The following is a 27,127-nucleotide window of genomic DNA, read 5'->3' on the forward strand; positions in this document are numbered from 1 at the left end:
TAGTTTGGAGATGTAAAAGAAGCACAATATTTATATCATGCATTTTGTGTATATCTGAATGGTGCCTTGATTTTTTAAAAAGTGGTGTCAGAACTGTTGTAATTACTGTATTACACAAGGAGGCAAGGTAACAATGTGATTAAGAACACTGGAGTCAGACTCNATTCTACATGAGCACTCTATCATAAAAGTTTTTCTCGAAAGAATACATGGGCTCAAGTATTTGTAGCAACTTATTTAAAAATAAAGAAAAAGACATGTCCAGGTTTCTGTATTTAACTTTATTTGCTTGAAGTGTATCATTCAGATTAGCTAGAAAAAATTGGAAAAATTGCAACAAGAACAGAAATTATCACTCCCCTTTGAATTGCCTCATTTTTCTTCTATTATATGAAGAATGTAAAATGAATGTACCTGAACATAGAGTAAAGGTCTTGATCTAAGTGTTCATTGGTGACCAGCGATCTGGCTTTGCACATGTTTGTGTGACTTCAGACTCTATTTACTTACATCTCACACTATCTTAATCCATGGAAATGGCATTTAAAAGAATAGTAGTTTGGAGATGTAAAAGAAGCATAATATTTATATCATGCATTTTGTGTATATCTGAATCGTGCCTTGATTTTTTAAAAAGTGGTGTCAGAACTGTTGTCATTACTGTATTACACAAGGAGGCAAGGTAACAATGTGATTAAGAACACTGGAGTCAGACTCCTTAGCTGTCCCCACCACTTACCAACTGGAAACATTACCTTGGACAAATTACTTAAACTCTGAGCCTCAATTTCCTTATTTGTAAAATGATATAATTATAACCTCATTGGACTGCGGTGAGAATTAAATGAGCTAATGCATATAGTTAAATGTTCAGTAAATATTAGTTGTAGATATAAATCCGAGCTTGGACTCTAACATCCTATAAGACTTTAGGCAAGTAATTTTTCTAGGCCACATTTATCCATTTAGTTAGATAAGGAAAATGCATTGAGATCACTGTTTTGTGAAGCTACAGAAACTTGTGAAAAACAGCCAGAAAGAGGGAGAAAACGTTAGTAAGTCAGTAAACTTGGAATGAGACTGTGCAATAGAAACACCCAATCTCAGTGTAGGATGGACTTGGGTGAAAGCTAAGGTCCTGTGCATATACTTCCATATTTCATTGGGATTTGTAAAGCATCTTACTCTGATGCTGTTGACTGCCCGGTGTCTTCTGCACTCATCTGCTGTCCCTTTGAGCCTTATTCTCTAAGAAGGGCAGCTGTGTTTACTGTAACTGATTCTAAGATACGTCTCACTGTGTCTCACTGCCCTGGGAGATTTCTTTTATCTTGCCTTAACAAAGAAGAGGATCACGACATGCTTCATTGTCATTGAAATGGCATTATCAATGAATCTTAAGCTGGAAAATGTTTTAAACATAACTTTATTGAGAGCTTTTCAATATTTAAATACCCCTGCCAAGATATATTTCTCTAATTTCTATAAACAGTGTGTGATCCTTAGTAAGTGTAAACAGATTTGGACCTTGACATTATGCATCAACTAAATGAGGATATTTCTACTTGTAATGCCCAAATACTTAAGCTGATTCAGTCTTAGTTAGGAATAAAAAAAAGGCCATGCTTTAATGCATTTCAGAACCCTGGAATCTCTGCCATTCTAACTAAAGTTACATTTTAACAGGAAAACGCTTCCCAGCATCAAGCTTATATCCCTCTGGATCACAGACACAAATCGAAACCAAGAATCCCAGGGTAAACTTATTGGTGAGCAAATGGCAGCAAGTCTGGCTCCTGGCGTTGGAAAGAAGGAGAAAGCTCAATGACGCCTTGGACAGGCTGGAGGAGGTGAGGAGATGCATGTATTCATCCCTGTACCCTCATTTTCCTTCATTCACCATAACACATTACCAAAATCTTGATTTTTTAAAACTTTTCTGATAATAGATAAGTAAACTCTTGCTATTTAGGTGCATGTTTTACTGCTAAAATGAATACCACAAGTATGTATGTTTTTGTGAAAAACTGATAGATTTGGATTTAGGGAATCAATAAAGTAAAAAACTGATATGTCTTAATGAGAAGATGACTCCATAAGAAAAGATCTAACTTGACATATGTTTGCTGGTGGTACTTGGTAAAATATAATCATTTGTAATTCATATCTTTTAATTATATATATTCTGTGATCTGAGATTTAGAGTTTTAGATTCTGAAATTGGGAAATTCTTTGAAGTCTAGGGAGTTAAGAGAGTGGCTGATAGTGCAAAGGGGTTTATGTAAATGCTATTGATCTGTGATACTACTTCCAATGAGCACAGGACTAGTGGGGTGGTACTTCAGGGCAGACCACCTTTGTGACTTTGGCATTATCAGAAATTTTCAGTTTAAATTTTTAGGAGTCTTATCTATGAAGAAGAATCAGTTGTCGGTAATGAAATAAGCTTTGCAGAAAAAAATGTTTGAGTCTCCTTTGCAAGACCATAGCTTTTTTTAAAAATGGGAAAGATAAACGTATTACCTAGAGAACCATTCATATAGTGTAAGGTATAATTCAAGCAGAGCATTAACTCAACTAAAACACCTTTTGCCCTTTTTAGCTGAGGGAATTTGCTAACTTTGATTTTGATATCTGGCGCAAAAAATACATGCGATGGATGAATCACAAGAAATCTCGAGTGATGGACTTCTTCAGGAGAATTGATAAAGATCAGGATGGGAAAATAACCCGACAGGAATTTATTGATGGAATTCTTTCCTCAAGTAAGTCCCAAGAGAGGTGACTGTGGCTGATGTAATTTTTAAAGTAAATAAGTGGAGCTTAAAATTGTGAGGCCAGTAAACTTGTGTTACTAATAATGCATCACTTTTAAACTTAGTTAGGAAGTCACCACCCTTTAAAAAAGTGTCTTTGGTAAAATTGGTGGCTCTGTAATCAGGCACAGTCGCTGTATCCCACAGACATGTTTCTTCATTCCACTGAAGCTGTGTCCTTGTTAATATAATAAGGTTAATAATATTTGATCTTAGGTTTTTTGTATTGCCTGGAATATAATAGAAAATCAATAAGTGCAAGAGCCTTTCTCTTTCATTCTAATTCACATTCTGATCTAACATTGTCATTAAGAGGAAATTAGAACTCTATAAAAAATCTTAAGGTATTTGTCACCTTTTTGTTTAATGTTTCAGTCATTTATATGTGATGTGATTTTCCTGACAGATGTTACTAGAAGTCATTCTTAAAAAAGTAAATTTCATATAAATTATTCATTAAGTAGGGTAGTAGTTGCACCATATGAAATGGCTAGTTTTAGACAGTTTGCAGCCTATAAAAATGGCATTTTCATATGATTCATCCTGATAGTAATTGAAGATAAATTTAGATCACATATACAGCTGTTCATTTGTTATGAGGTAGATCAGTTTTTAACACATTTCATCACCCTGATAATTTAACCAGCCACAGTGAGTTTAAAATGTGCAATTGAGAATGTCTGGAGGCAGAATTAACAAGCTACGCTACTTCCTATTGTTTCGAAAATTTTAGAGTTCCCAACCAGTCGCCTGGAGATGAGCGCAGTTGCAGACATCTTTGACAGAGATGGTGATGGATACATTGACTACTATGAATTTGTAGCAGCCCTTCACCCAAATAAAGATGCATACAAACCTATCACGGATGCCGACAAAATTGAAGATGAGGTACTCATTATCTTTGCACTGTCGACAACAATAATAGTGTGTTCTGCCAGGATATCATGCGCAATTCACGCAACCATTTTATTTGTTTCCACTTTAGTTGTTGTGTCAAAGTTTTAAAGATTCCACTAGGTGATAATAACACTAAAGTGAATATTTCATCATTGCTTTTGGCAGGTGACAAGGCAGGTAGCAAAGTGTAAATGTGCAAAACGATTTCAAGTTGAACAGATTGGTGATAACAAATACAGGGTAAGTTTTCAAAATAACTTTAGTTCTTTTAAAGGATATAAGTTGAAATTTATATACACTTTGATCGGCATTATTTTCCAGGAATCCTAATTATTTATTTTTACCTCATAACAAAATTTAATGGTATATGAAACTCCAACTTCTATTATTTTAAGTCATATAAAGATAGCCAGCGTTTTGTATATTGGGACATAATCATTTACAACATGCACATTACTTTTAAGGCAAAAATTATTCACAGAAAACACTCAGATCTCATATTTAGGCTGCTTCATATCACTTTATAATATATTTTATTAGGATTTGAGGTAAGTTTCCACATTTTAAACAGCAAAGCTATTCCAAACCAGAACCAGAAAGTTTAAAGTGTTGACTCATTTTTGTAAATATGAAAAAGAGGCAGTGTTTTTTTCACTTGAGCACTATTTTTGCTTTTAATCAAAATCTCAATAACTTGGTTTACCTTCTTCAAAACAGAAGAACAATGTGACCTCATCACTTTTTTTTTTTTTTTCCTCTTTTTTGGAACATCTCTTATATGTAGTAGCTAGATAGGAAATGTGCTGTTTCCCTAAAACAATGTGTGCTTCTTACAAATGAAATATTATTCATTTTTACTTTTATGTTTCCAAATTTTAAAATATCCACGTACGTATTTGAATTTTTAACTTGAATTTGTAATCCTAAGATTCTCAAAAAAACATTGCAGAGAAAACTTTTTGATTATTTGGTTTGAAATCAGGACAACTGGGTTCCTGCACATCTCTAAACTAGATACTATATCCAGAAGCACAGAGTGTGAGAGTGTGTGTGTGTGTGTTCTACAGTCATATAGAAAGTTTCCTGTTGAACTAATTGTGTCTTTCTTCCATTTTTCATTTTTTTTTTATCAGTTCTTCCTGGGAAATCAGGTATAAACCAGTGGAATGTATTCTCAAGTTCCCAATGATTTTTTTTTTTAACTTTAATTCATAGCCATTAAAGCTTGCCATGGCCAATCTTCCCCATGCTGTTTGCCTAGCTACTACATTGTTGGTTGGCGTGGTGTTTCTGTAAGCGCTATAAGGGTCCTTGATCCAGGATTCCTTTTTGCCTTGTGTCTCAAATGAGGAGATTACTTTTAAGCAACCAGATAATGAATTGTAGCTTGGCTGGCTACAGTGTTACAAATGCATTTTTCAGTTCCCATTTTTGACAATACTGTTAGCATATATTTTATGCAAGTGTTCATTGGAACACAAATTTGATTCTCCATACATCTCTATGCAGCCTCACTGGTGTTTAACTAGTTAGAGTGTATGGTATACAGTAGCAGAGAAGGATTGCATGAGGCGTTGGCATAGGAAAACAGAGTACTGAGACGTCTCCTTGGCACTTAGCCACAAGTAATGAGTTCTCTCCAAAGCAGCTATTTTCCATTTTCTGAATCATTGATTTAGGGCTTTTCATCCTCTGAGTATCGATGTTAACTCTGGAGATTTCAAGGGATGTCATTCCTTTAAGATTTTGTATAAGTTACATATGTTGAGGAAAGTTAACATATGTAACCTGTACAAAATCTTAAAGTTACATTCCCTGCCATCTTGTCCAAATGTTAATGTTGACATTAAAAGTCAGCATAAACTATCTGGTGGTGCTGCATCATGATCAGAATTTTAAAACTAAAGACAAAAGACACTGTGTTTTGATTTAAACATGTTCAAGGAAATTTCTTTTTCTGTATGCTTTGGAAAGAACCATATCATATTAGATATTACTCTGCCAGTCCATTTTCAAGCCATATTACATCTCAAGTTTCAAATTATCTATTATACCCCCATTTATTGCAAGCAGATAATTTATTTAAAGTAAAAATATTTAGTTACTTTCAATAGATTTTTTAAACTTTCATTAGTTGTAATATATGAAATGTTGCTTTTTCATTATCATTATTTTCTGAGTCAGCAAATGGGGTAATATCTTTTATTTGTGGAGAGGATGAGAGAAATACTTGCCCCAAAAGGTTTTATTCACTAAAAGCACAAAGAGCAACATTAGTCTGTTTTTTCTTGTCTCACGATTTGGCTAATGGGAAAATTAGATAAATTCTGAAGACAATGTTAGTTGTCTGGAGAATGTCTTCTTAAAATAAAATTGAAAATTATTCATATTCATTAGAACTGAAATGTCATCTCTGTGAAGTACTTTTGGTTATTTCCTTAAAACTTTTGAGCTTAATCTTGAATCAAAATTATCTGGTCCAATTATCTGGTTCCTTAAGGGTAATTTTCTTTAAATCCCCTTCTTTCCCTTTGCTTATTAGCAGCACCAAATTTTTTCTAACAAAATAAACATTTTTATTTTTAAATTTTAATTTACATTTCAGGAGCAGGTCCAATTATAGGAAAGTTTAGGTCTCAATGTTTAAAATCAGATTTAGAGACAGCTATTTAAAGAGATTTGATGGAAAACACATGAATTCCTGCTGGTGCATTTTACATGCTTCCCAGGTCCTTCTGAGTTTTAGGATACTGAATGGGAATTGGTTTGCGTTGTTTTAGGATTCTCTTCCTGAAATCAGTGTTAAAAGGTTATTGAAAAGTCGCAGATTGTTTCTATTTAAAGTTTTGTGCTTATCTGTAATGAATACAAATAATCAAAGTCACAGTTGTTTGTTACCTGCTTTAAAAAGAAGCTATTTCTATTTAATTGTTATTTTGCTTTGTTATCTGCTGGGTTGACAACCATGAAATCCAGTATGCTGGTTTTCATAAGTTGGACATAAGCCTATTAGAAATGATTTAAAAATATAAAATCATTTCTCAAAGGTTTTAAAAACAAATAAACCTATTATCAGGCACTACCTGAAATTATTCAGAAATTTATTCTAGAAATTTATTCAGGACTTGCAGAATTTGTAGCATATCCAAGTAATTAGAGATCCAGTCATTGAAAGGGCAAGAAAAATATTATTGCTTGTTAGTGTCAACAATTATGATACAAATAGCTTTGAGAGAAACCCTTTTAGCTTAATAATGTATCAGTGGCTGTTCTAATATTACAGTAATCTAAAATGGCATATTAATCCAGCCTTTAACAGATTGTCTTACCAGATCTTTAGGGATACAGAGATTTTAGTTTACTGTGAAATTTTTATTCATCATGCTCATTTACTGCTTTATTCTCTGTAAGTCAAAACTGCTCTTAGAGAAAACAAAATGAGTTTATGAAGATTTCTTCCACAAATTTCAGTAGAAAACAGTTTTAATGTAAGAGGTAGTTTTAATGAAGAGGAATTAAAGTTCATTCAATTTTCCTTAGAATCATCTTATTTTGTATAAGCTCTGGGCAAGGGGACCAGTGCTTTATTTTAATGGCTGCTTAATTTCTAGAAATATTTTTCAATTACTGACTTACTAATATTGTTTCTATCATAAAGAAAGAAAAATGATTTTTAGACCAAAGCTTTACTATTATACTTGATAACTTTTGTAATCTTTTTTCCCAACTGTTTCCTTTGGGCTAAATCAGCATGCGGCAGTCTAACGCAGATCATTACAAACCCCCTTTATCTGAGATTTTACTAATCGCTGTGAACTAAGCAAGAAATTAAAGTTGGTTGCTTAAGCTACTGCAGATTGCACATCATCCCTTAGTTTAGAATTATTACTGACAATTAGAGATTCTTTCTTTCTTCACTGCACAGTTTGGAGACTCCCAGCAACTGCGACTGGTTCGGATCCTACGAAGTACTGTGATGGTTCGTGTTGGAGGAGGATGGATGGCACTGGATGAGTTCTTAGTGAAAAATGATCCATGCAGGGGTAAGCAGAGACTGATGTCAGGATAACAGCATCATGAAAAAATATCAGTTTTGTATTATTTCCCAGCATCGAAAACATACCGAGCATACTTTTGGTCATTTACTCCAGTAGTGAATGTTCACATTGGTCTGTCAGCCTAAAGTTCCTAAAGAACTTGAGGCAGTCATGTAAATCATGTTCTTCTCATTGTTTTTTTACTTCTTCTGGATAAATATGGGACAGGTGGGTGGGAAATACCAGAAAACATTTTCTTTATGAGATCCTCTCATCTGTGATTTTCACAACAAATAAACCAAAAAAAGGATTCCGTCTGTCATTTAATAGCAAAGGAAGAGGAAAGAAAATTGAGGTAATGACTGAAAATACTGTATGGTAAAAATCTAAAAGTCAAAAGTTTTTATGAAATGAGGGGGAGGTGAGGAAAATAATACTTAAAATTTTTAAAATAATAACTGCTGACTTAGACTCTTACTTTGAAGTTGCAGATTACAACATTAAAATATTAAAAATATAAACATGTAATACCACAACTGTCTCCATATCTACCAGCCCAAGAGTCTGAAGTTAGCTTTTAATTTTCCTATTTTCAGATCCCAGTCAATTTTTGAATTCTTAATATATTACAAGTGGTCATTTGATTGCAGTTTCTAAATAGGTAGCCCTTATTCAGTAGGCCCATTTTTCTCACTTTGATAAAAACAAACAGTAACATTGTTATGGTTTTCTTTAACTGTGAGATCAATTTATTCCTTTTTTTTTTTTTTTTTTTTTTTTTGTTTTTTTTCCGTGCCCGGCAACGGATCACAACCCTCAGTGTCGCCCCCGTACCGGACCGGGGACCGGCAACGGGATCGCAAGCCTCGGTGTTGCTCCCGCGCCTCGCTCAGCCAGTGAGCGGGAACCGGTCTGTACGTGGGATCCGAACCCTCGGACGGGAGCGCCGCCGCGCTTCCCAAGCGGCGCACTATCCAGTGCGCCACCGGGCCGGCCCTCAATTTATTCCTTTTAAACAAACAAACAACAAATGTTTGTGCCAGTGCTGCCTATTAGGCTACCCAGTGGGAGGCCAGGGTTCATCCAGTGGGGCCTGTTGGTTTCACTGGTGGCCTCTGAATAAGCAGGTGTGTCAGAGTCAGCAGGGCTTTCTGCCAAGGCCACTGTGCTATCTGCTGACCAAAGACACACCTGCGAGAAAAGTAAAATTAGAACAAAAGCTCCCGTTTGGTTTTATATTTTGAAAATAATGCAGCCTAAGGCAAAATGAAGCTCTGTTTATGAGACGAAGAAACTAGAATGCGTAGTGTTCTGTTGGGTGGTTAGGAAAGTTAGCATGACTGGCAAAGTTTATCAAACACATTTTTCTTATTAAGTCAGACCTTTGAATGCTTCCTTTCCTGATGCAACTTTTCTTCTAAAAACGTATACTACAAGCCAGATCTGAGCACCCTTTGCAATTCAACTACTGTACTTTGTTTCTGCTTCTGCTAACAGTATTCTTTAATGTGATTGGTATCCTGTGTCATTTTTTCTAGTTCATCATCATGGGAGTAAAATGTTACGTTCGGAATCAAACTCTTCAATTACTACTACTCAGCCTTCTATAGGTTGGCAATTCCTCTCTTTGCCTCTCCCCTCTTTTCTTTTCTCTTTCCTCTTTTACATTCTTGCTTTAATCATTTGTTTTAAAATAACATGCTACATCCATTGCATATGGCTTAACTCATGTCCAACTGAGCTGGTGCTTCCAAATTTAAATTCTGAAAATCTGACACACTTCGGGTGTGTTGCAAATGCAGGTGTTGTGTACATGATCAAACACATGCTAACACGTTGCTCATCAGGTTCTTGTGGAGTGTTCTCCGTGTGCACATGTGTTTGTATGAGTGCTGCCGCACTGAATTACCTCACGGATCCTTGGGTCTGGTGTTTGTTATTGCATGTTGGGAAAACAGTTTTTCAAGGCATAAAATAAAAATACTAGCCGCCTCATTTAAGTGAAAACTCTGGAAGTTTATTTGTTGCCATCATGACTAACAAGCCATCTCTCATTCTGTGTAATTCGATTGTTTAATCAATCCCAATGTTAAAATACTGGCATTCTCCTTACCTCAATAGTACATGCAAAAGACATAGTCCTTGCCTTACTGGCTTGTCTTCTCAGTGTGGTGAAAGGGTAATGAAACCACGTGGGCATCAGTAGCTGGTGGATTAACAATATTTTAGCATGAGCTTTCCATTTTCATGCTGACTCTTTCTTTTATAGTGGTTATTCTTGCTGGTGTCTAGTGTTAGAATAAGCACACTCTCCTCCCGCCCCGCCAACTCACTTGTATCCAAAAGGAATGCATTGCAAAGGAATGCATTTAACTTTTTGTTATGCTGAGTTGGAGTTGGCATGGCAAAAAGATGTTCTTGAAATTTTCAACATGTGTCTGGTGCCAGGTGGTTGTTGTTCTTATAAACAATTGAGTGCCTCTTCTTTTCCTTCTTTTCTTCGTGTGCACTGTTTTGTGTGTGTGTGTGTGTTTGTGTGTTTGTGTGTGTGCGTAATCCAGCTAAAGGAAGGACAAACATGGAACTGCGTGAGAAGTTCATTTTAGCAGATGGTGCCAGTCAAGGTATGGCTGCTTTCCGACCCCGGGGCCGAAGATCCCGGCCTTCATCACGAGGAGCTTCACCCAACAGATCTACTTCTGTGTCCAGCCAGGCTGGTCAGGCAGCCTCCCCACAGGTCCCCGCCACCAGCACACCCAAGGTATGACTCGAGGGTGGAATCTTTTCCTCCTCCTATGCCATCAGTATCCAGAGTTTACTGTTGAATGTTTTAGGTCCCTAGAATTTGTAGGACCAGAAGTCTCCATTTGTGTCCCTTCTCACAATATGGGAGATTAAAGATTATAAAAATATATATATGCTTTTGCCATGAGGCCCATATAGATATGATCTATCTAGAGGCTTTGTTATCTTTTGGATTGGCTTTTCTTTATAAAGCTCCATTCATTTTTTTGTTATATATGATTTGCCATCAGATCTTTTCACTTATTTTTTAATTGTTATTATTCTTACTGTGAAATGTGACTCTTTGCAATGAATATCTTTTTTCTGTAGCTTTGTTTTTTATCTGCTGTCCTTTACATTTGATTTGCCATTGTTCCATACAGATTCTCCATCCTTTAACACGCAATTATGGTAAACCATGGTTGACAAACAGCAAAATGTCAACTCCTTGTAAACCAGCAGAGTGCTCAGACTTTCCCGTGCCATCTGCAGAGGTATTGTAAGGCCCCAGATCCTAGTCTTAACAGTCTCCTTTAATTGAAACTATCACCCACTAACATTGCTTCACTACTCCCTCAACATATGTACTTTTGATAATACTACTTCTTTTTATAGACTTCCATTAAATAAATTTCATCGCAGCAGTGCTTGGAAAATAGGGTAAGAGGTTAACAGAAAAGACAGCTCCTTTAACACTGTCATCTTAACATAGTCACACTTGTAGGCTCTATACCTCCTTCGTTTTTTTGTTCTTACTCATATTTAATTCTACTTTTACCCCTTGGAAGAGTAAACTGCAGAAGATTATGTCTAGATCTAAGTAAAATTTCCTCTAGAGCTGATGGTGTCCTTTTGCCGGGAGGAAGAGGAAATATCATTTGGAAGAGAATCACTTAAATGAAAATGGTTATTGAGTGTTCACTGTGGGCATGGTCCTTCTGAATGTCTGTTACATTCATTTCTGCCCAGCAGCACTGGGTGGATGCTCCCAGTTACCAGCGCAGGTAGTCACAGCGGTGGGCGTAGGTATGCAAAACGTTGTATGTCATTTTCAAAAAGTAATAAAATGTATCTTTATTAGATTTTAATAACTAATATTTAAGCATGCTGTAGCTTTTTAATATGTCATATCTGGGGAAAAGATATTCAGGTGATATAAGATTTGCCAAGATTAACTCATACATGTCAGATCATTTACCTCCAATTCAAAGTCAATCATATATCTGTTTAAGAAACTTCTCCGTGAAATGATAAATATAGTCACCAAATAATCACGAATTTTATTAGAATCACAGTAATTAAGGGAAAATCCCTAAATACCCTTTCTTGATTATTTCTTTGTAGTAATCAAGAATGTAATATGAAAGCCAGAATCCTTATATAAAAGTAAAATACAGGTTGAGCATCTCTAATCCAAAAATCCAAAATCCAAAATGCTCCAATGAGCGTGTCCTTTGACGTTTACGTCAGCAGCGCTCAAAAAGTTTTGGATTTTAGAGCACTTCAGATTTCGGATTTTTGGATTAGGAATGTTCAGCTGGTATGTAGCATGCAAAAATTCCAACATCCCCCCAAAATCCTTTATCTGAAACACTTCTGGCCCCACGCATTTTGGATAAGGAATACTCAACATGTAGGACTCAACCTGTGGGACTCTAAAAAGTCCTTTATGCTTTCAACACACTTTCTTATCTGTTGCTTAATCCGCACGTCCGCATTTTGGATAAGGAATACTCAACATGTAGGACTCAACCTGTGAGACTCTAAAAAGTCCTTTATGCTTTCAACACACTTTCTTATCTGTTGCTTAATCCGCACGTCAATAATAAGAGGTAGCAGGGAAAAGTTTATTACCTCATGACTCAGCAGAGATTCTGTTGCTGATAAGTGGTAGAATTGGGACAGGAACAACTCATTCTTCACCTTTTTCCTCTTTATTCTCCCAAGCCCTTTATTTCTACCTCTTCCCACCAAGTCAGAGATGTTAGTATTATACATTATACGTAGAGATGTCTGTCGGTTATTATACGTAGAGATGGCTGTCGATTATTATTATTATCTATTGTAGCAAAAACTGAGAAAGGTTTAAAGAACTTCAAGTGACATATTAATGTTTGTTTTAAATATTTAGGGCTATGATGCTGTGTCAGTTCAAATTTTTAAAAAGTAGAAACTTGCCAGAATTAAAGTCTAAGTATGTTATTTTGACTAATGCAAAACTGTGTTTCATTTTAAATAACCTCATAAAACAAAAATCAACCAACCAAACAAAATGACAGTATGCTTCTATGGAAGGGTCTGTAGCAATAAAAGTTTTAAAAAGCGAGGCATTCTGAAAAGAAGGATTCTGGTCTTTCATGGTAATGGATTCTGCCACCTTAAATGATAAATTTCGTAATTTCTGGGTCATCGCTCCCTCATGGGTTATATTTAAGTTGGGATTTTAACTAGATCAACATCATCAGATCTTGGATAAATCACTTCCCTCCTTGGGCCCTCATTTTTCACATTTGTAAAAAGGTTGTGATTAGGTGAGTGTGGGGATTAATTGTGGTTATGTGTGTGAAAGTGTTTTGAAAACTTGAGCAGTCTATATATACAAATCATACACAAACATTACACTTAAGTATGTGTATAGTATACAATTGTAGGTGAATGTTGAGTATTCTGTTACATTAAATGCAACTCTGATGTATCAACAGGTCTTACATAAACATTTTAAACTACCTAATAAAGGGCAAATTAATTATTAAAAACTGTACATATTGTTTGTACAAACTCATTTCCTCCAAATAGCTCCTCAACTCTATGTTCATTGAAGAATATGACATACCTTACACTCTTCAAGAGATTTGTTTGTCTTTTTAATTTTGGCAGAATTTTCAAAATGTTGTAGTGATCTGGGAAAAAATGCAATGATTTTAGACTTATAATAAAATTTTGTAATTATGATTGCTTTAGAAATTCTCTTCACATTCCTATAAGAATTTTAAAAGAGTCATCCCCAAACATTTTCTGTGTTTCTTGTATGTAGGGGGCATAGAAAGTGATAGAGGCATAGAAAGTGATGTGATGTGGTACTAAGTTATACAACGTCACTGTTTTTCTTCTTGCAGCTAAGTTTGTTTAAATGATGGCTGCCTAGGCATTATTTATTTGCTAACCATTCTATTTCTGTTTGCTTATTTCTGCCTAGTTCTCTAAAAGCAGTGCAGGCAGCAGAATATCCAGGCACAAGTGTTCATTGCCCATTCCCTCTCTACGCCGTGCGGTCACCCTCCTTTTGGCAATTCTCTTCTAACTCTGACATTCACTGACAGTCTGAAAGAAACTAACATACTCATGGTTTAATTTGTCTTCTTTCCTTTGCCATCACTTTCGTACCCAATGGGGACCTTCATTTTTGTATTTTCTCTTCAACAATGAATTCATTTTCTTTAGAATGTTTAATTTGAATTCTGGGAGAGAATAAGACATTGGGGGACAAAAGCAAGTGAGAACCCCATGCCTTACTTAATTGAAACTTTCTTCCCCTGCACCTTCTGAAGAGGTCTGGTATAGGGTTTCCACCCATTTGTGGTGTCAGTGGAATACCATGGAATGTGAGCAGTGTCTTAAAATGCCTTGTCACTGATTAAATACAGGGAACACCAATACAAGGAAGCAAGCTTCGACTGCCAGGATATTTATCAGGGAAAGGCTTCCACTCCGGAGAGGACAGTGGCTTGATAACAACTGCAGCTGCCAGAGTCCGAACACAGTTTGCTGGTGAGTGTGGTGCATTTCTTTCTTTAATGGCTTTTGCAGTGTGATGATTAAAGTCCCTTTTCTTCCTTATTGGGGAAGAAATTGTGAATTGACAGTGCTGTATTCTTTTGAAATGACATGTAGCCCCAGTTCTCCAACAAAGGTAGGGGAGAAATGAGTCATGGGAGCAAGTGACTTAAAATCCCTTTCGGAAAGTACCTAGGAAAGATGAGAGAATGACTGTAGAACAGAAGAAAAAAATACAATAGTCCCCTGCCACTTCAAGCTGGAAGATCTTGGCTGTTCTGTCTGCTCGGAGATTGCACAGGGCCCTGTTTTGGGTGGTTGGAAAAAACCCAGCCATTCTGGGCCTTACACCAGGGCTTCTCACATTTCTTCAAAGGATAGTGTGCCTTCTAACCCTGTGTTGTGAGCCCAGCAAGCATGAAGCATCTTTAAATTTTTAAGTCTTATCTTTTAAATTCCTACATGTTTGAATTACCTGTCCTCTGACAAGACTTACACCTAATGGTTTGGTTCATGTGTACACTGCACACATCCCTGGGGTACACAGCTAAACTTTGAGAAGCATGATCTTTTTTTTTTTTAATTTATTTTTATTGAAACATAATTGATTGTATATATCCATGGGGTACCGCATTAAATATTAGTACCTGTGTGCAATATGTGATGCTCAAATCAGAATAATTAGTGTATTCAACATTACACAATGTAATCATTTTTTGTGGCCCTTTACCAATTTCTTGCTAATCCCTCCTCCCCTTCCACCTTTCCCACCACTGGTAACCTCAATTCTGTTCTCTCCTTTTGAAAGTTCAATGTATTATTTTGATTGTTTTATCATTCTTTCTTTTTATTTATTTATTTATTTATTTATTTATTTATTTATTTATTTATTTATTTATTTATTTATTTATTTATTTATTTATTTATTTATTTATTTATTTATTTATTTATTTATTTATTTATTTATTTATTTATTTATTTATTTATTTATTTATTTATTTATTTATTTATTTATTTATTTATTTATTTATTTATTTATTTATTTATTTATTTATTTATTTATTTATTTATTTATTTATTTATTTATTTATTTATTTATTTATTTATTTATTTAGGGAAGCATAATCTTAAATGATGGGTCTCCCTTATGTCTGACTGTAATAAATGGAAACCTGTTTTAAGTGAGGTAAACGCAAACTTACCTTTTGTGTGTAAATCTAGCTTTTTGTATATTACTTCTACTTAGAGTAAGGCTGCCTTCCCAGTGTGATAGACAAAGGCCAAGAACCCACAAGTATTCTGAGTGCTTACTTGGTGTCAGGGAAAAAAGCATGATTAAAGGTGGCATCAGGTTTCATGAATGGGTCACAGATGGACCCAATAGTAAGGGTGACCCATATCTGCCTTCTGTTCTCAGATGCCAAGAAGACTCCCAGCCGACCTGGAAGCCGAGCTGGAAGCAAAGCTGGCAGCAGAACCAGCAGCCGCCGAGGCAGTGATGCGTCAGACTTTGACATTTCAGAAATCCAGTCCATATGCTCAGACGTGGAGACTGTTCCCCAAACACACAGACCTATGCCCCGAGCAGGTTCTCGGCCATCCACAGCCAAGCCTTCCAAAATCCCCACGCCCCAGAGGAAGTCACCTGCCAGCAAATTGGACAAGTCCTCCAAGAGATAGTGCAATTGGTTGCACCAAGGCCCTTCCTTGAGCATTTATTATTTAAGTTTGAACAATGTAAAATATGATGTAGAAATTATTGTGAAATATTGCAAGAGATGAGTTTAAAATTCTGCAGATGGCCTTATTTGTGTATTTGTCTTTTTATTTTTTCTGTATAAATTTTTTGTCAAATATTCTGGGGTTAAAGTCACATCATATGTGAGGGGGAAGAAAGAGTTTAACATGAACTAACATGTCTGCACTGTAACGTGTAGAGCACACACTAAAATCAATTACTGTACCTACAGGTAAGTTCTACATCCTCTCTGACAGCCATAGCACTACATTGATAGCTAACACTAAGGATACCTCATGACATTTTCTTATTTTTATGGAAATTGAAAAGATGAAAGACACACACAGGATATATTTTGAGATGATCTAAGTGTAAGCTAAAAGATCGAGGGCAGATAGACACATCCACACACAGTTCTTTAACAGTATCTGACAAAACTCACAGGAAGTTCCTTCAAGCACCTGCCAGTACCATGATATTCAAGTACCTTGCAGCATTTCTGTGCCATTGCTTTAAGTGAAGCCGAGGCTTCCCAGATATTAGACCTATTATACTGTAAGAATATAATTAAAAAGTACATTCATATAAATGTCAGGTTTTCTTTTGCTTGAGTGGACAGTAGCACCTGTATCATTGAACTCATTTTGTATCAAAGCAATTTTGCTTGCAAGAAGCTATGAAATAAAACATGTCCCTTAACTACATTGCTATGGAATTAATTTTTTTCCCCAGGGAAAATTTGTGTATTTTTTTATGAGCAATATCAATTTGGAGTGACCAAAAGATACTTAAAAATGGGTTTATTTTGATTTCTCATCTGAAATAATCATGTTCTGGTATTATATCTATCTATATTTAATAAATATATACATTTTAATTTATTATGTATACTCACATACTATAGAAAGATATTAGTATGCATTTAATAAAACATATTCACTTGAATTTATGGAATACCTGATTATTTAAAGTGGACTTTTTCTGTTTGTTTTAAATAAAGGTTATATGTATGATATATGTTTACTAATAGTGTGATAGGTTAGGGGGCACCAAAAACAGAGTTAAAATAATGTTAACCACTTATTCTACAAATATTTTTAATAAGTACCTGCTATGTGCTAGCCACTATGTGACATTGAGGCTACAAGGTCCCCACCTTCTTATATTCAAGGGGGAATCAGTTAATTAACAAATAAATCACTAGAAAACATTAACTGAAACCAGAGGATGTGTGACAGGATGACTGATTTTATTAAGGTAATATAGTGATATTCCTCTGGCCTGTGTATGCTTAAAAATCAAATTATAGAATTTTCCTAAGTATGAAAATAGCATCAGATTATAATTAGAAGGATGGCATATTGTTACTTTGGGCATAACAGGTCATGACATTCTGCATAACTCTGAGTTTATTTTAGCAAATGGCAGTTTGGGTTCAAGGGAACAGTATTATGTTTTTCCTACTTGGACTTTTTAATGGAGGCCAACACTGAAGATCCACTGATATAAATTAGGTGCCATTTTAAAGCAATAGTAATTCATTCTTTGTCAAGGCATGGGTCTCAGGTAGGAGCCCTTGACAGAAAGGGTAATTCTAACCTATGAGATCACATGCTATAGTTCATGCATTTGGTTATAAATGTGTCATCTGAGAAGGCAATTGAACTTGTTTTTATTTCTTTAGTGCTTTGCATAGGATCACATTTCCACTTCAAAGACAAATTTAAGGGAATGATTTTTATCTCAACCTGTTTGAATGCTACCTTGTTAAAGAAATAGAGATTTTGCTTTTTTAGGAATAAAATAAACTTTTTGAAAAAGATTAATGGTTTAAAATATTTCAGAGAAATCTTAAAAAACTGCTCTCAGTTATCAGCATTTGCCCTCGGGGAGCTTTTCAGACTTTCTCATGATGCCCGATTATTTCTTTCCTCTTGAGTTAATAACCCTGGAGCCTCAGTCTGACTTCTGAAGAGTCCTTCTATAAATTTCAGTGAATGCAACAGAAATACCCCTTCCCCACCTTACACATATTCCTCCTCTTTTCCTTTTTCTTTTTCTTTTTTTTATTTTTTGTTTTAAACAAAAACAAAACAGAAAACCAGAATGAATTTCAGCTCTAAAAATCTTAATTGGAAAGACTGGGTCTTAAACATAAGGAAAGCTAAATCATGGAGTAGACTTTTTTGGTCTGAAAAAAATCAAAATTACTAATTCTCATGTACTGCTACCTTCTTCTGAAATAAAGGAGTATCCTCTTTGACGTGGGTGCAGCGGTAGATGGGCCTGACCAAGTCTCAGATCTATTTCCTTTCATGGCAAATAGAGGTGGAAGGGCTCGAGAAGTGCTCCCATGGCTGTGCGGTATTGACCTGTAAAAATAAGGGAGAAGGAGGTGTGGAAAGGATCTTGTTTTCTATCCCCCCCCTCCACCCCCATCATTTAAAAACTCGCTTTCCATATTTGCAACAAGGGAAATTGTAATGAGATGCAGTCATCCTTTTTGTCAAGGTGCTTTGAAATGGGTGTTCTTTATTATCAGACGGGTAATCTGATACCACCAAACAGTACATTTGCAAGTGCCTACTGCTTCTCTGTGTGACTCTGATGACACTGCCACCTGGGGTCCCACAATGAAGGCAAAAACACTTTAATTTTGTCTTTTAGTATTTCAGTAACTATGTTCCTTTAAGTCATATTAGCAACTGACTTGCCAGTTACCAAATGCCTTTTGGTATGAAGGACTGGAAGAAAGGGTGACGAAGACGTGACAAGAGAAGTTGAGGGAATTAACCCTGCACTGACTTATTTCTCTCAGCAAGTTAGAAGATAGGGTTTCCGCTTGCAGTTAAGGAAGAAGTCATAGGTTAAGATACTGGGGTTGAGCAGAGAAGGTTTGAAATAGCCGAGGCCATGAATTTATAGTTACCCTGATCTCCAGGATACAGCCTGATTTAGAAACGGGGGACAGAAAGTTAATTGCTCTAGAGCTGGAGTTTTTCCAGTCAGGCTCAATAGGTAGAGCAAGGGATTTGAGCAGTGGAAGGAAGCAGAGGACATAGGATGGGTTTTACCTCACAATCAGGTTTTAGGGTACCCATAGGAAAGGATTTGGGAGGAAGGCAGACTTTGGGTGGGAGTTTGGGTCAGGGTGCTGGAAGGCTAGAGCAGTATGCATGAGCATATGGGACAGCATTTCTGACCAAGAGTGACTTATATTTGAGGCACTGTCTAAGGATTGCAAGAATGTGAATTTCGGTGGCCTCAGCATTGCTTTAAAAATTAGTCTCAGCTGTTCCAAGTACTCATTGATTTTTATTGTGCTTATAGCAGAATCTGCATGCAGAAAACAGTGATAGCCACTCCCTAGAGTGGGGGAGAGAGTGGAAGAGCTGCTCTTCAGCTGCGGTTGGTTGTGCTTCAAAGCCCCAGGGAGGCCGAGGGGTAAGTGTAGCTCTGGCTTTTTAAGAAAGCAGGAGTCTCAGGCTTCAGGAGTATAGTATTTTGGTTTACATTTAATAGATATGGCTCTGGGCATGACTTACAAAGGGATTACCATAAAGACTACCTTTCTGAAAGAAGGACCAACCAAATAGAAAAATACACATAGAGCTATGTTTTTAATTATCCAGTCTAGAAAAGTTTATTTCAAAAATGAGAAGCCAATGGGCATAATGTTCTAGTCAATAGTCCAGTCACAGCATACTTGCTTGAGAATTGACTGATGAATACAGTGGAATAGAACAGGTTTGAAGCAGTGCTCTTAGACTTTATCTACAGTGCCATATCTGATCATGAACTAATTTTGAGTTGTTTTTGAGTCACTAGGTACTGCCACACTCAAGGGCAGGGGATTCCACAAAGGCATGTTTACCAGGAGGCAGGGATCATTGAGGGACATCCTTGAAACTGCCTACTACAGTACTAAATCAGGAAAGCTGTACTCTAATACCGTAACAACTTTGTGTAGTAAAGAGACTAGTTTTAAAATCTCTTAAAAAAAAAAAAACCCAAAAAACTTCTAAAGTCCTTTCCATCATCCTATGGTTTAAAGCATGATGCATCAAAATTCAGTCACTGGTTCAACACAGTTTGGATGGGAAGAGGAATGTTTCTTCAAAATTTCAGTTTACTAAAGAAGTTACTTTAATATTTGGAAAGGAGCAACAAACATATTCAAGCAAAGATTGTCTATCCCAAGCCACAGGAGTTTGTCTGATATTCAAAACAAAACCAAAAAAGGTTAGGGTACAAATAGGCATCTATGATTCTCTTGATAGGGACAATGGAGAGGCACAGGGAAGTCACTGAGCAAACATTCTTCAAATACAGTGAGAGGACTGACAGGATGAACTCTTAAGGTTCGTGGAGACATTATATTCTCTCCACTTGAGAACACCTAATTCTCATGGCTGGGAACACCTACATGTTGTCATTGGCACCTAAATGCTCCTCTGCTGGCCTAGGAGCTCCCAGGAAGTAACTAGCTGGTCAGGTTTAATATCCCATTCAAATATTCTTTCAAGGGATCTCGCATCTGCGGCCCTTGCACTCTAAAAGATCCATACCCTTGGGGCCGACCCGGTGGCGCACTGCTACAGTGCGCCGCTTGGGAGCGCGGCGGCACTCCCGCCAAGGGTTGGATCCCACATACAGACCGGTTCCTGCTCACTGGCTGAGCGAGGTGCGGGCGCAGCACCGAGGTTCGCGATCCCGTTGCCGGTCCTGGTCCGGTAGGGCGCAACACTGAGGGTTGTGATCCGTTGCCGGACACGAAAAAAGACAAAAAGGAAAAAAAAAAAGATCCATACCCTTTTGTGAAGCAGGGAAGACACGTCTGACAATAGATTAAACATGCCGCTGCGGCCTCTCCCTTGTATGCAAGTTCCAGTGTGGTTTGACATTTGCTTTGTGCCAGTGGGATCACTTTCATATTCAGAGGAACTGCTTCATAGTCTTCTCTAGAAAACTAAAGTCCACCAAACACCTTGTGAGTAGAGCACTGTGTTGTGGACTTCAAACTGAAGTTTATCCAAGAGATTTTATGCATAATGAAGTAACACTGCTTAGAGATTTTGCAGCAGCCATGAGCCAGCTTGCCTATGAATTATTGTTAAACAATCTATAAACAATTGAGATAGAGTTTTTTATGCTATATACATACGTCAGCTTATAGGAGACAGAGCTGTTTTCCAGTTTTTATTGTTTCTAGAGAAAAGCATTAAGAATCCTGAAGGCATTTTGGAGAGTTTGTGTCCTCCCTCCACCCCCTCCCACATACACTGGTGATAGGTACTGAAAGGAATCAGGATTCTTACAGGTCTCTCTGTGCTAGGAACTATGTTTTCTTAATTCTCATCCAAAGTTTGAGGTAGGAATTATCCCAAATTAATGGTAAGAAATTTGGTGAAATTGAGGCTCTGAGAATTACATGCCCAGGACCACCCAGCTAATGAGTAGAAGAGTCCGTATTTAATAGTCCAGTTCTGGCTAAACCCAAAATCCATGGTCTTTCTACTGTACCACGTTACTTGGGCAAGTGGTTAGTTTTTAGATTTATTTTCTGTCCCAGCCCACATCTTATTGATCAGTTTCTTGCCTTATTTGTTACTAATTTGAGTCCATTAGCAAGTTAAAAAATTTTAAAATGTACTCTTCCCCATCCTGCTTCCTTCATCAATAGTAAGGAAGGTAGGGAAAGACGGAGAAAAAAGAAAGCACATTATTTAAAAAAAAATAGAATTCACCTAGTTTATGCAAACATTACTTACCTGAAAGCTAAATGGGGGAACAGATCAGAAAAAGAAAAGCAGGATTTAAAATGGCAATTTGGAAGCAACAAGAAATGTGGGTCTTTGACATCGTGATGTAAATTCAAAACATACAATTGATTTGTGCTCAGCTCTGCAGGGAAATCCCTGGCTTTAGAGGATAATATGTAAACACTGTTTAGGATTAGACTAAGTTTTGGTTCCAACTGGGTGGAGGAGTCTATCCTCTGTGCCAACAATCAGTGATGTTGGCTTATAGTTGCCTTTTATCTCTTTGATGTGTGGTGCTTGAGGCTCTTTAGATCGTGCATGGCGTCTGGAGTAGTGCATTTTTTCTTCCCTACCGCCAGATACAAAGCTGTTTCAAAACTAGATTTACGACTAAATGCCAGAGCTACAATGCTATGTGATGTGCACCTACCAACAGGTTTGTATTAGGGAAGAATGATCACCTGATTCCACATTCTAGAACCCGTGTTTGAAAATGTAAATCTTACCCTGTTCTTCTGCCGAGCTCAGAATACTGCAAAAACCTACTATCATTTTTGGCAATTGCTTTCCTTCCACAGTCTCCCTGTGCGGGAGATACATTGGAGCAACTGATTATGTATATAGTCACCCCTATTGTCTGTTAATCAATCTGAATCATGGTTACCAAACAACTGCTGGTGAGAAAAACCCCTCACCTAGATATAACTCTACGCAGTGGGGTCTCTTAGTTTTTAAACCTAAGATTCTTCTCTCATCCTGTCTCAAAGCTTGAGTTTCTGTATCAAGGAGTATTTTTAAAACAAATAGATGATGGATGAAGACTTTCGAAGACTGAAAGAATGATCTGGACATTCTAGATTGCTAACTTACAAACAAAAGCTAAAATTTAATAAATCATACATTTCAGAGTGAGGAAATGAAATACAGGATGTAAGATACATTTATCCATAGCATATATATAAGGAAAAAAAAAGTAGTTGTAGTTAGCTCAATGGAAGTGAATTTGTGATGTGGCTATCAAATGATCTTGAACTGCATTAATAGAAATATAGTGCCCAGCACAAGGAGGAGAAAGTTCTGCTCCACGGTGGTACCTCATTATGAGATATGGGCAACTGGCCAACTTCTATAGCTTCTCAGGGACTGTCCTGCAAGTGGACATAATAATGTGGAATAGTAAGATTTTATGTTACGTTTTAATATAAACAACTACAATTTAATTATTGCAAGGAAATCGATTTTGCGAGGGAATCTACAAAGTTTAAATACTGCTTACTTTAATAATAACAGATCAGTGAAGTCCAGTTAACACATTAATTATCACAACTTTGGTGAATAAATTCACTTTAAGTGGGTTTACAAGAATTATTTTAAAACTAACACTTATGGCATCTATAACGAACAGTCTCAAGATTACAGTTACTATAGCTGAGAAATAACTATTAAAACCTCTGTATATTACAGATATGTTTTTTGTACTTTTGAGATCAAAGATTTAGGAACCCAATTTAACAATAACCAGATACAGAATATATGCAGAGTTAACTTAAATTCCATGGTAATCAGAGGGTAGCCATTCTCTAACCATGTCTCATATTCCTTGCCATCCCCAAAGAAAGGGTTAACCAGCATCCCAGTGGTTTACCCTTGTGAAAATGGTCTTTTCTAGATTTCCATTAACATCATTCATAATTATTCATAATTCATTATTCATTAATCATAATAAATGATTACAACCACCATTTTAAGTAGGCTGAATAACATTAGTTGGGCATTATAAACTGTAATAATAATGGTTTCCCCTAATGCAGGTATTAATATTCCATTTTAGAGATGAGAAAACAGAGGTTAAATAAACTGCCCATAGTCACATAATAACAGAATTAAACCCAAATCTGTCTGACTTTAATGACACTATAGCTGTCTTTGAATATCTGAAGGACCACCAATGGGTAGAAGACAGATTTTCATTTCATTATTGGGGAGAACTATTTATTCATTACCGCTGTCCTAAGGTGGCTGCCTTGGAGGCAGTGTTGCCAGGTAAAATGCAGGACATCTGGGTAAATTTGTATTTCAGATAATCATTGAAAAAAATTTAGTGTTGTGTGTCCCAAATATTACACATGACATTCTTATGCTAAATATTATTCATTGTTTATCTGAAATTCAAATTTAACTGGGCATCCCGTATTTTTATTTGCTAAATCTGACTACCCTACTCAGGAAAGATTGTTTCTAGGTGCTGGTTATCAAAAACACTAATAATCCGCTGGAGGTGTGAGTTGGGGTTGTGCCAGAAGTGGGGTCTAGATTGCATCATCTTGTTGGTTGTCTCCTTTGAGTCCAGAGTTGTGCTAGGTGTTGGGGGAAAACACATGACTCTACAGTTCTTTGCTTTGATAAACAAGTTTTTTATTGTTTCCTTTCCATTTTCTTTGTTCCTTTCTTGTTCCCTTGGCAGGATTCTCTCACCACTCCCCAGCCCGTGATAGGTACATGGGACAGTGAAGGGTGCAAAAGAGAACACTTTACTTCTTATTAAGATTTCTTGAATTATGTTGATGGTAAAGATCCTTGAAATCACACCTATATGGAGGATTGTGTTCCTATCAGGAATTCTGGAATTTTCACCACCAAGATGCAGTATGTCTAATATATTTTCTGTTTTGCTCCCCCGAAGAAGAAGGCATTGGGAATATTCTTCCTAGAGATGGGATTTGGGATAAATGAGTTCTGCAAGATCCTCCAAATCACACAAGACGATAAGTTGTAAGTTGGCCTTATTTTGAAGTTGATGAAAACATTGCCTTGGAAACATCTCTTAATGTTTCTGAATAAAATACGTTAGGCTAATTCTTCTTTAAGTAACGTCTTACAGCATATGGTATTAACGACCTGTCACACGAAATCCATAAGTCGTGGCCCCATGCTGATAATTGACAAATAATGAAAGTTCAGCTGAGGCCCCTTTCAAATTCAGTCCTCCCACGCAGTGTGCTCTGTTTACTGGAGACTGTTGTTAAGACCGTGAAAACAATGTCTGTCTCGGAGCCAGAACAGAATGCAGGCTGCCCGAGGGACGAAAAACCGGTCATGCATGTGCTCGGTAGCAATGTTTCCGTAGACACATTTTTAGGTTACAAGTATGAGAAATACCTGAAAATACCCCTGGAGAGGCAGAGACCAAAGCTATGATGTCTTTGCGTAATAAATACATAAGAAAAATACCCAGTTTTATAAAATGTTTTCATTATTTTAACTGGTAGAATCCTGCCTGCCCTCAAAATAAGATTCTGTTCGTATTCCCCAGCCAGACTGAAACTGGAAAAGTCTGACAATACACAGAGAATCTTTAAAAATATAATGTTAGAGTGGGGAAAGCTTTTCTAAGCAAGACATCAAATCCAGGAACCAGGACGAAAAGATGGATAAATGTCCATCAAAAAATACTACAAAATCTAAAAACAAATGGGAGTAAATAAGAGGACACTTAAAAAAACTCATGGAAAGATTAGTATTAGCTTTCAATTCTATTTTCCCAGGAACTTTTTGAAGTACCCTTGTATTTGCATTATAAAGACAAAGAACAAAATTTTCTTAATGAATATAATGATACAATTCCATTAGAATAATATAAACGGCTCTCCCTATTCAAATTTAAGAGTTCTGAGATCACATTTCTCCACTAGTCATCTGGCAAATATAGAAAAGTCTGGTTGTCCATACCGTGTTGGAGAGAATGTGGGGTTGTCACCAGGAGTGCAAATTGAAGTGGCCCCTTCAGGAGACAATTTGGCAGTATCTGTCAGAGCTTTAAGATTTTACCCTCCGGCCTGGCAATACTACTTCTGGAAATGTACCCAGCAAGAATTCGTGCTAGCCTAGAACAATTTTCCAGGAAAAATCATATTTTCCTCATCAGACCCATGTTACTTTGCCAGCCAAATACCCAAGTGGTGAAATAGTGTTGCCTCGGGGAAGGAAGAGAGGCAAATGCACAGTATAGAGAAAACGTCCCTGGTTTCAAGCCTGCCAGGAGGCTGGTCATGCTGAGCTGGGGTCGAGAACGAGTGTATACCACTTGTAAGTGTAATTTCCACCAAGAAAACTGGACTCCTGTGTACACTGACTCCTCTTATAAAAAATGGCATTAAAGACACTCCAGGATTTTTCCTTTATGTATCTAGCCCTAATTTAAAGCCCATTTTTTCCTCTTTTGCCTTTGAGTGCTATATTCCTGCTTCTCCAGGGTGGCACGACCTTCACTCCCTCTTGGGACCATGGTTACCATCACATATAACATGCAGGTCTCCAAGCACATTCCCCTCCCCCAGGCCTCTGTATTCCTCCATCCTCAGTGACATGCTGGGCCATGCTAGTCCCGTGCCAGGGTGACTGCTCCATTGCCTCCTGCTCTGGAATTCTTAGGCCCTTGCACCCTGTCTCCTAGGAGCATTTTCTCTTTCATCCCACATTTGTCTCAGCCAGATACAAATGGGAGCTGCATACACTTGGAATGAATCCACTGTTGTGACCATTAAATCCTAAGGCCCCCAAGAGACCCAGGGAGGATAAACCCTTGATCCACCTGCTTCTCCCTTAAGTTTGCCTCTTCTCAACTTTTTAAAATATCTTAACTTTATTTTTAATAGACAATACGTTTACATGATTCAAGTCAAAACTATAAGTAACATGTACATAAGAAGTCTCAGTCCTACATTTGTCTCAGCCAGATACAAATGGGAGCTGCAGACACTTGGAATGAATCCACTATTGTGACCATTAAATCCTAAGGCTCCCAAGAGACCCAGGGAGGATAAACCCTTGATTCACCTGCTTCTCCCCTAAGTTTGCCTCTTCTCAGCTTTTTAAAATATCTTAACTTTATTTTTAATAGGCAATACGTTTACATGATTCAAGTCAAAACTATAAGTAACATGTACATAAGAAGTCTCAGTCCCCCCATCCCATTTTATTTATTTTCTGTCTGTTCTTCTAATAGTTCTTGATATGAATGTGTGTATTCAAATAAAAAACGCATAACACAAAGCATGCTTTTATCCCCTTTTCTCATCCAAAAATGTTTGAATATGATATAAACTGTACTACACCTTGGTTTTTGCACCTAAAAATATCTGGTTATATATATTTTTAAGTTTTTAATTGTTTAATTGTAGTAAAATCCACAGAACATAAAATTTACCAGCTTAACCATTTTTAAGAGTACAGTTCAGTGATATTAAATATATTCATAATTTTACAGCCATCACCACCATCCATCTCCGTAACTCTTTTCATCTTAAAACTGAAACTCTC

General features: G+C 36.7%; 1 protein-coding gene across 1 annotated transcript in view; it reads left to right on the top strand.

The window, feature by feature from the left end:
• The window catches only part of DST (dystonin), a 447,950-nt gene extending 430,955 nt beyond the window's left edge, over window positions 1–16,995 (top strand). Inside the window, 10 exon segments of the mRNA XM_008572189.1 lie at window positions 1,687–1,850; window positions 2,603–2,765; window positions 3,550–3,704; window positions 3,879–3,953; window positions 4,847–4,864; window positions 7,639–7,756; window positions 10,312–10,511; window positions 10,918–11,028; window positions 14,179–14,302; window positions 15,726–16,995. Of these exon segments, the coding sequence (XP_008570411.1) occupies window positions 1,687–1,850; window positions 2,603–2,765; window positions 3,550–3,704; window positions 3,879–3,953; window positions 4,847–4,864; window positions 7,639–7,756; window positions 10,312–10,511; window positions 10,918–11,028; window positions 14,179–14,302; window positions 15,726–15,988 (1,391 nt within the window). The 3' untranslated portion in view covers window positions 15,989–16,995.
• Window positions 16,996–27,127: the final 10,132 nt, after the last annotated feature.

The sequence above is a fragment of the Galeopterus variegatus genome, unplaced genomic scaffold, assembly GCF_000696425.1.
Source record: "Galeopterus variegatus unplaced genomic scaffold, G_variegatus-3.0.2 Scaffold763, whole genome shotgun sequence".
NCBI lineage: Eukaryota > Metazoa > Chordata > Mammalia > Dermoptera > Cynocephalidae > Galeopterus > Galeopterus variegatus.